The sequence below is a fragment of the Sinocyclocheilus anshuiensis genome, unplaced genomic scaffold (assembly GCF_001515605.1).
Source record: "Sinocyclocheilus anshuiensis isolate Anshui unplaced genomic scaffold, SAMN03320099.WGS_v1.1 scaffold343, whole genome shotgun sequence".
In the NCBI taxonomy this organism is placed as follows: domain Eukaryota; kingdom Metazoa; phylum Chordata; class Actinopteri; order Cypriniformes; family Cyprinidae; genus Sinocyclocheilus; species Sinocyclocheilus anshuiensis.
The window spans coordinates 895,597-905,507 of record NW_015549598.1 but is presented as its reverse complement, the minus strand read 5'-3'; the positions used below and the strand labels follow the sequence as shown (position 1 = coordinate 905,507).

The 9,911-nt window shown below is 36.9% G+C and overlaps 2 protein-coding genes across 6 annotated transcripts; one reads left to right on the top strand and one right to left on the bottom strand.

The window, feature by feature from the left end:
* Positions 1 to 2,690: 2,690 nt before the first annotated feature.
* LOC107658610 (zinc finger CCHC domain-containing protein 9-like) lies at positions 2,691 to 5,629 on the bottom strand. 5 transcript variants are annotated; one of them, XM_016447221.1, is made up of 7 exons: positions 5,536 to 5,629; positions 4,335 to 4,681; positions 3,421 to 3,571; positions 3,235 to 3,327; positions 3,091 to 3,159; positions 2,894 to 2,991; positions 2,691 to 2,818 (listed from the first exon to the last, which is right to left on the bottom strand). In XM_016447221.1, the coding sequence occupies exons 2-7, from the start codon at positions 4,671 to 4,673 to the stop codon at positions 2,786 to 2,788; spliced, it is 783 nt and encodes a 260-aa protein (XP_016302707.1). In that variant the 5' UTR covers positions 4,674 to 4,681; positions 5,536 to 5,629; the 3' UTR covers positions 2,691 to 2,785. The 5 variants fall into 5 exon arrangements, with proteins under 5 accessions (XP_016302707.1, XP_016302706.1, XP_016302709.1 ...); XM_016447220.1 differs by having other exon boundaries at positions 5,466 to 5,608; XM_016447223.1 differs by having other exon boundaries at positions 2,691 to 2,803; positions 5,466 to 5,608.
* On the top strand, positions 5,566 to 9,469 carry LOC107658539 (zinc metalloproteinase nas-14-like). Its single transcript, XM_016447131.1, has 10 exons — positions 5,566 to 5,592; positions 5,705 to 5,726; positions 5,891 to 5,944; positions 6,011 to 6,067; positions 6,147 to 6,193; positions 6,933 to 7,014; positions 7,186 to 7,300; positions 7,460 to 7,632; positions 9,103 to 9,184; positions 9,310 to 9,469. The coding sequence occupies exons 1-10, from the start codon at positions 5,566 to 5,568 to the stop codon at positions 9,467 to 9,469; spliced, it is 819 nt and encodes a 272-aa protein (XP_016302617.1).
* Positions 9,470 to 9,911: the final 442 nt, after the last annotated feature.

The window sequence follows — 9,911 nt, the reverse complement described above, 5'->3', positions numbered from 1 at the left end:
ATCACTTGCTCACCAATGGATCCTCTGCAGTGAATGGGTGCTGTCAGAATGAGAGTCCAAACAACTGATAAAAGCCTCCCAATAATCCTCAAGTAATCCACACCACTCCAGTCCATTGTTGTGGTGTGTAGATTACTTGTGGATTTCTGTAATGTTTTTATCAGCTGTTTGGCCTCTCATTCTGACGGCACCCATTCACTGCAGAGGATCCATTGGTGAGCAAGTGATGTAATGCTAAATTTATCCAATTCTCTTCCAATAAAGAAACAAACTCATCTACATCTTGCATGGCCTCAGGATAAGTACTTTTTGAGCAATTTTTTCATTTTTGAGTGAACTATTGCTTTAATGTGAGGCTCAAACTGTATTTTTACCATCATAGAGACCCGTATGTCATAGCACTCCGGTCCGTCACCGTGGCAACAGTTCCACCGGAGGAGAACTCTATTCGGAGCGAAGTTAAATGTGCAGGATTCCTCGTTCACGAAATAGGCTATTCAACCTGCAAGGTACCAGCTATAACATCTGAAACTCAATAAAAACATCACTCTCATGCTCAATCTGATCATTTCTGGTTGCTGTTCTAGGTGTCGTACTACAACCAGGTGACCTCTGGAGTGCTGCCCTATGTGGAGGGAAACATAGCCGGCTGGTCCAAATCTATGGAAGAGACGGCAATGTCCTGCATTTTATTTCTGGAGCAAGATTTGCTGACCACACAGTTCTGATGTGCAACATTAGGACAATTCTAGGACAGTTGTTTAAAAATAAGGTTATGATAACAACTGCCATGATTGTGATCATAAAAATTGTCAGTTATAGCATTGCATGCATTTCTGAAGGCCCATTTACACCAAGAATGATAACTGTAAAGCCAACTATAATGGTATCTGTATTAGATATTAAGAATTATAGTTGTAGTGTGGACTTCGATATTTTCATAGTATTATTAGAACAATTATTTAAATTTGACAGTTTATCATTTTTGTCTTTGGCGTCAACAGGTCTGAAGGCTGCCGATAAAACCATAAATATCTATGGTACAATATGCATCATATGACTAAACATGCATTATCCTCTTCACAGTCCACACTCTTCAAAGTGTCTGAGCCCATGATAAAATCTGTGATGATTAAATAATTGTGAAAGTTGTCAATTACAGCATTGTATTTAGGGCTTAACCGGCTCTATCCAAGTTTTGCATTTACAGTGAGTTCAGACCTTAAGTGAGAAGTCAATAAAAAAAAAAAGATTTATGTATAAACAATCAAATAATTCAAGAATAAAGTCATCAGATTGTTTTGGATATGTAGCTACATGAAGAAAATGACATGCAGTTGTATTTTGATAAAAATTTGTTAAAATTAATTGGTATTGTAATATTAATAGAAATAATTAACAATTGTGATATGGATCATAATTGTGCAGCCGTAGTTCTGTATTATACTGCAGAATCAATGCTTTTTAATCCTACTAATTATTTAGCAGTCGGGACGGATTTAGCGGTAACTTGAACGCATGCGTCATTCGCCCGTGCGCGTCACGTCATATGCGTCATTCGCCCGTGCGCGTCACGTCATATCCGTACATAAAGAAAATAAACTCAGACTAAAGCTTAAAGTTGTTGTCCCAAACGAATGAGAAAAACTGACTAGGAATTGCTCAAAACAGCAATAACAAAAAAATTTTAAAAATCCTTCCGCTCTGATAAGATGTCTTGTATCCATTTCTAAACCTGTTCCGCGAACCGCATTCATCTGCGCAAACCCAAATTATGTTCTTCTGCAAGACGCGTGCAGTTTAATTCGTAACCGCTAGAGGGCCAAAAGTTACATGAAGTACCGTATTGACCCGAATATAAGACGATGTTTTTTTCTTGGAAATACATCTGAAAAAACGGGGTCGTCTTATATTCAGGGTCTAGACTTTGACATGTCAATAATAACAATAATAGGTGGTGCCAAATACGCATAAAACGAGTGTGCCATGAAATACGTAATGTAATGCGTGTTGTAAAGATCGCGAGTAAAAACAAAAGAAAAAGAAAAGCTTACAGCTGCATGAGTCGTGACTGTCACATTAGCCTGATGGGACCAAACTCCCTTTGTGATTTTAAAACGTAAGACAGTACCCAGATTTGAAGACTACAGTAAGATTTAACTTCTACTGTTAATAAGATTTTGGTAGGCTACTGTTAGATGGATAGCCTAAATGTCCTAATTCAGATGGGCTACCCGTTTTTTATTTTTCTTATGGTATATAAAAAAAGTGTATATTTTTAAAATGTGATTGTTGGTACATTTTACCAGTTTTTACCATACTTTCAAAACAAAAATTAAAATAGGAAAAATATGCAATATGAAAATAATTGAAGACAAAATGTGTTTTACTAAGAAAAAACAAGATTTGGTTTTTAAAAAGCCTTTTTCCAAAAGGTTCATCTGGAAAAAGGGAGGTCGTCTTATAATCAGGGTCGTCTTATATTCGGGCCAATACGGTAATATGGCCCACACACACTTCACAACACTCTTTTATAGAGTATATTTGTACAAAGTGTCTTATAAATAAATGCTGCTTTTCATATTCAGATTCTCTTCTCTTTCTTGAGCATATAAATGAAAACAAACATCATGATTAAAACTTAAATTTCTAAATCAGGCACAAATGTGATGTTCACAAGTCTCAGGCAATTTCATCATGAGGACCTTTAATTGCAAGTAAATGCTCTCAAAACAGGAAGGGTCACTTTTGTTTGCGTCTAAAAACATCAGAGGAAGACGGTCAATCACCGGTGAGTCCATAACTGCAGAAAGCAAATCTAAATTGCAACGATCAGTTAAACAGTCATTGCTATATTTCCCCTCAAAACAGCTGTGGATCAGAACACCACTACCTTGTCTTTTTTGGGTTGTGCTTTCTTCACAGGCACATGGACGTCCTCGTGGTCGGCGCTGATTCTATTGGACAGCCGGCCGAGGGTGATGGAATTAGCTGCAAAAAAGAAGTTAACTGAGATGTTTCTATTTCAGTTAAAGAAGAAGATACCAGATTTTCAGTGGACATGGTCACATTATTAACTGATCAACTCACTTGAGTTCTGGTGTTCAGGACAATCTTTCTGAAAGTGTTCCACTGAACCACAAACCCGACAGCAACCGCCTACAGGAGCAAAACACCACAACATGAGTGTTAAAATACACAGATATTTAGTGCTTAAACAGGTACATCACTGACCTGCAGCATACAGTCCCTTTGGGTTATCAGGACAGGCCTTTGACAGATGTCCAGTCTGACCGCAGATAAAACACTTGGCATATGGGTAATTACCTAGAAAAGAGCTGCATTAATATGATAAGTCATAGCAGGTGATTTTTTTTTCTTTCTCACTTTAGGTGTCCAAAAGTCTCATTCAACTCGTACCCATGGCAGGATCCACTTTAGCACGACATCTCTGGATCTCATGTTCAGTGGAACCACACCGATAACAGATCCCGCGGCCCATCTCTTCATCGTTATCCGCCTCTGGGCAGTCAGCGAGACCGTGACCAGGCTTCCGGCAGTTGAAGCAGATCTAGATTGAAAATATGAGAAAATGTGTCAGATATTTCATTGTAGACTATCTATGGAAGCTTATCTCCACCATGGAATAATAACGTAAAAAAATGTAATTGCAACAACTTCATCTCGCAACTCGCAACTGAGTTTATTTCTTAGAATTCTGAGTTTATATTTTCACAGAATTGCCAGAAAAAAAAAAATCTGAATTGTGAGATGAAAAGTCAAAATATTATTACATTTTTTCCCCCTTGCAATTGCGAGTTTATTTCTTAGAACTGAGTTTATATATCTCAATTGTGTGTTTATATCCCACAATACAGTTTTTTTTTTTTTCCTCTGAGAATTGTGTATTTAAATCTCACAATTCTGAAGTTTTATTTTTCTTTGAATTGCAAGTTTATATCTTGTTATTCTGAGATTATTTCTTAGAACTGTTTATCTCGTAATTCTGAGTTTTTTCCTCAGAATTTAATTATGAGATAAAAAGTGGTAATTACTTTTTTTTTCCTTGGTGGAAACAAATCTCACAATTCCGACTTTTCCCCCCTTCGCAATTCTGAGTTTATATCTAACAATTCAGCCTTTTTTTCTCAAAATTGTGAGTTTATATCTTGGAATTCTGAGTTTATATCTCCCAATTTTCTCTGAATTGTGAGGAAAAGGTCAGAATTGTGAGATATAAACTCAGAATTGCGAGCGGAAAATAATTGTGAGTATCAATGACCCTTTTTATACGCTTCCCAGATAATCATGTTATATCCATTCCAGTTCCTCACCATATTGTTCTTTTTGGTGTTTTGTCTCTTCATCCGTCTGTTCTCTCGTCTCACGTCTTTCTTCACTGCTGTTGCCACTTCTCCCCTCAGATCCCGGTCCGGGGCTGTCTGACCGGTCTGCTTTAAATACTCCAGAAACCCGTTCACGTCGTCACTGTCATGCTCTCGTGTCTTCTTTTTCGGGTTGTGTTTCTTTACACCTGGTCCCTGCTGGATGTGTCGGCCACCGGCTCTTGTTCCTGCTTCTCCTGCATTCCCACTCGCCTTCAGCTGCTTCCATGGTGTGGTGTCTGCTGCTTTGTGTTTATGGACGTTGTTCGCTCGGGCCCACCTCGTCATTTTGAGTTCTGTTAGAATGAGAGAATAAGTTCATGATCAGATAAATAACATATTTACTATATGCCAGGGGTGGCGAACGTCGGTCCTGGAGAGCCGCAGCCCTGCAGAGTTTTGCTTCAACCCTAATCAAACACACCTGAACAAGCTAATCAAGGTCTGAAGGGTTACTAGGAAGCTACAGGCAGGTGAGTTTTAATTAGGGTTGGAGCTAAACTCTGCAGGGCTGCGCGCAGCTCTCCAGGACCAGAGTTCGCCACTGCTGCTATATGCTATAATACTTAAACTATTATAACTATAATATCTGCCTATATACCAGAGTCCATATACTAACAAACAATCCATATACTATAAAAGTGCCATGACAATATACCATGTTGTTCACCATGAAAGTGCTTTGAAATACTATGGTGAATATGGTAAACATTCAGTACCATAGTATACAGCAAAGTATGTCACAACACAAAAAATATATATATAATAGCATATAGAACGAACATAACTCTTACACCGTAAGAGTGTACAATCTCTACATCTTTAAACCGAAATGTATCTAATTTACAGTAACAATAATTTTTGATACTATGGTAATTTGCCAGAAACTAAATTTGACCACGGTCAAATTTCACAGATAGCATGAATAATCATAATCAAAAACGGATTTTTGGAAACATTACCGTTATTTCAAAACGGGCGAACATTCGGCAGATACATCTCTATAAAACATTCCTGGTTAGTGGAAATCTATCTCTTGTAATAAAACATATAATTAATAAATTAATTTTACACGCTCACCACAAAATAATATCTTCAGATATCAGCTGTCGACAACAAAACAGTTCACGTGTCTTTTTCTGTGTTCCACCAATAAAACCGTCCGGAATGAAACTACAACATGAGCGTTTTGGTTCCTACCGCTGTTGTAAACGGGCCCTCATTGATTGAAGTTCATAGAACTAATTGTCAATCAAGAGCCCCAGGTGGCCAAATAATTAGCAAATCCAGGACGTGTTTGAAAGGACACGTCTGTCTAGTCTACTGTCCCTGTTTCCACAAGTAAGCAACTGTTTAAAATGCTGTGGTTAATTTTACTATTTGCATGGCTTTATGAAGGTACACCGATCACACATATCTGTCACAAGTTCTTCATAAATTAATTATATTCTAAGTTTACATTTGTGGTAATAGCAGATTAAAATAAAGCTGTTTTTATGTTTAAGCGTGGGGAACTCCTGTGGATACGTTGAAGGCCACTGATATCCAGTATGATGAAGGTAAAACTGGGCTGCTTTTTTAATCAACTAATTTAATTTATATGATGCAATTTATTTTATCCACAGGATACTCACCAAAGAGTGGACCGCCTCCTCTGATAAAGACAAGTGAAACACAGCTGGGTAAGACATTTGTGTACACGACAGCATAACCCATCAGAGCATTTAGACCTGATTAAATGTTTGTCAATGTCTTTAACAGATTTTGAGGGAGACTATGCTGTACAGGAGGGTGATATCTTGCTACCAGTAAGCCCAAATTATGCTTTTATATTCACAATTGAGATTAGAGCTAGTTGTCATTTAAGGCAAGATACTACATGGAAAGTCATGTAGCCCCCTCACCCTCCCCCCTTCTCTCATGCACTGGTTCATTTTGGGCTGTTTTGCTTCCATAATAAGTCTGGGGGAAAAAGAAGACTGGTGGGGAGGGGGACTCTAAAACATGCATTTAAGTGTTTATTTTATTACTCTTTATCGGTTTGTGTCTGTAGATTTCGATTACAGTATGTATCTTTAACAGTTTCTCAAAATTCGTTTTTTTTTTCTCTTTAGCTGAGCCAAAAAAACTCAATTTAAAGGGATAGTTCACTTAAAAATTAAAACTGACATCATTTTCTCACCCTCAAGTTGTTCCAAACCTGTATGAGTTTCTTTCTTCTGATAAAGATATTCTAATGCTGGTAACAAAACACTTAACGGTAGCCACTGACTTCCATGGTATTTTTTTCCAGAAAAAAATTTGTTTTTGGATGATCCATCCCTTTAAGTAGCATCAAATCTATATTCTAGTGTTTTCTGATTTACAGAGTGGTAAAAAGACCGTTCCAAAATGCTCTGTAAAAACCTTTAACTGTCTATGTCAGCAAAATTAAACCAGTGCTTATTTCATTATATAATATCTCATTTGCATATTTAAACAACATTTCAGAACACTTGTAATACAAAAACAGTTGCCTCTGGGGTTTTTTTTGTTTGTTTTTTTAAGACTGACAGGAACTCAGTGAGTGAGCTATGGGCCGAGTTGGATGGAAGTTTGTCAGTGCCTTATGAAATTGATTCCGTTATTGGTGAGTTTCTGCATGTTTGGTGGTATGTTTTTTGCAGATATTACCCTATAGTGTGCTCTAGCAGTATAGTCACAATTTCAATGGTTGGATCTGTATGATGTGTTTAAGTAATAACAGGCGACGATGCATTGATATTCAGAGGATTTGTTTGTTTCTGTAAATGGTCTTCAGAGGGCAGGACTAAAGACATTCTTAATGCCTTTAATATGATCTCCAAGAAGACCTGCGTCAGATTCCGTCCACATACTAATGAAACTGACTATTTGCACTTTGAATTGGGAAATGGGTGAGTCACAGATTTTAGTTTGACTAGAAAAAAAAAAATGTATAGGGAGTTTAATTCAGTGTCTTTGTCAGGACACTTTCACAGTATATTTCCATCTTGGAAGAAGTCTGAAAAATGTTCCATCTATTGCCGTCTAATCTAGTTTGCTGTTTCCTAAAGGTGTGCATCTTACGTCGGATGTAGGGGGGGTGAGCAGCCTCTTCTGATTGGGCCAAAATGTAAAGTTGGGAACATCTGCCACGAGATCCTTCATGCCCTCGGCTTTCACCACGAGCATTCTCGCTATGACCGTGGTGATCATATCACTATACTTAAAGGAAACATTGCCTCTGGTACAGTATGCATACTATTACATTAATTCAGCATTTCAGCTCAGTTTAATTGCTAATGGAATTCCTGTCATCATTTGTAAAACTAAAGGGCTCAAAGTGGAGTCCTCTAAAATCAGGTTCTATAGATGCACTGAAATTCAAATGGGAACTTCAGATTTCCAGTAGCATTTTATTTGATTCGAAGATACTTTTTTGATCCCATTGGGGTTGGTTCCTAATTATACTTTTATTACGTTAGCGTTAAAGGGATAGTTCACCCAAAAATTAAGATTAACCTATGATTTACTCACCCTCACACCATCCTATAGGTGTATATGACTTTCTTCTTTCAGACAAATACTATCAGAGTCGTATTTTAAAAATGTCCCAGCTTTATAATGGCAGTGAATAGGGGTTGAGATTTTCAAGCAAAATAAAGTGCATCCATCCATCCATCATAAAAAAGTACTCCTTTTTAGTATAAGCATATTCTTAAAAGTAAGAATATGCTAGTCTCGCGAGAACCAAGTTTTGTTTACTGCAAAGGAAAACCAGTCTCCTCTTGGCTTATATCGAAGTCCTCTGATATTTTTCTTTACAAATCCTTGTTTTGTACTTCTGATTCATGACTGGTGTTTTGTTTTGCTCTCTTTTTTAAATTGACATCTGGCACACTTTAATGCCCTTTGAATGGAACACACAAGCTCCCTTCGAGCTGGAATCATGGCAGAATATCCTGTGTAGTCCACTTCGCACTTATCGTGTACTTAACTTTAAAGCTAATTTAGTCTGTGATTGTAATATTGAACTTTTGCAACGTATTTCACCATAAAAAAAAAAAAAAGATTTCACATATGAAGTAGTCAGAAAAATCAAAGTATTGTCTCTCAATATAGGCTTAGAAAGATATTTAAATGCTTTGTTTTATGATCTCTGTAGTTTATTATTATTATTATTATTATTATTATTATTATTATTATTATTGTGGCGGAGAAAACGATGCAGTACAGTGAGTGAGAAATTAACAAATAAACCATCCTCAAAAGCTTGATTGATCATATTTGATACTTGCATTTAACATGATTTATAAAAAAATAAAAATGTAAAAAAAATAATGGATGATCAAGTCAGCTATGTCACTTCAGTCCAGTAAATGTTCATCTTAAAATATTGATAACTAAATAAAATTTTCTTGTTTACTTTATGAAAATCTGTAAAGATTTTACTGCAAAAGTATGTGTACCATGACCTGAACGGGTCACTATGATACTAAAAGGCCTTTAACTTGCTAAAGTATGAACCATCAATCAGACGACATAAGGCATGCAGTAGATTGAGTACGACAGGTTTTCCAGCAAAGTTTTGATCATGTTGATAATTTAGGGGCCTTAGAAATTTGAGTATCAAATATGATGCAGTAGGCAGCCAGTAAGGGTTGTGGAGTATTAATGCATCAGTTACTGGTTGTACTGCCCACTTTTTATTTTACAGGGAAAGAGGACAATTTTTTGAAGAGAAATGGGAACACCTTTGGTCTGGAGTATGACCTGGAATCAATTTTGCATTATGGAAAGTAGGTGTTCCAGTCGAACCGTATTCTGTAGTGTGCATGACTGTCTGAGTGCATGAAGTCATATTTATGATGTGCGTTTGGCTGGCTGAACTCTTCATTAGTCATGTTTTTGTTCTGTTTTGCAGCAATTATTTCTCTCGCAATGGAAAACCCACAATTCAGCCCAAAGACAGCGGTGTAATTATTGGCCAGAGGACTCACTTGTCTGATCTGGATGTGCAAAGGATCAGGAAGCTGTACCACTGCGGTACGTCATGTGCACTTATCATACCAGGGTTATTATAGTTAACTCGAACTAAAACCATAAAATAGATGTTACTTGAAATAAAATGTTAACTAATGCAAAATATAAACTTAAAGCAATATTTCATCCAAAATTGAAAATTTGCTAAAAATGTACTCACCCATCCAAGATGTAGATGGTTTGGAGAAATGTAGCATTACATCACTTTCTCACCAGTGGATCCTCTGCAGTGAATGGGTGCCGTCGGAATGAGACTCCAAACAGCTGATAAAAACATCATAATAATCCACAAGTAATTCACATGACTCCAGTCCACCAGTCAATGTCTTGTGAAGTGAAAAGCTGTGTGTTTGCAATAAATCCGTTATAAACATGTCCTCTCACATCAAAATCCACCAACATATTTGTTTAGTACGGTTTACTGTTTCTCTCCTGATTCAGACATGACTTTTTTTTTTTTTTTTTTTTTTGTGGGGAAAAAAA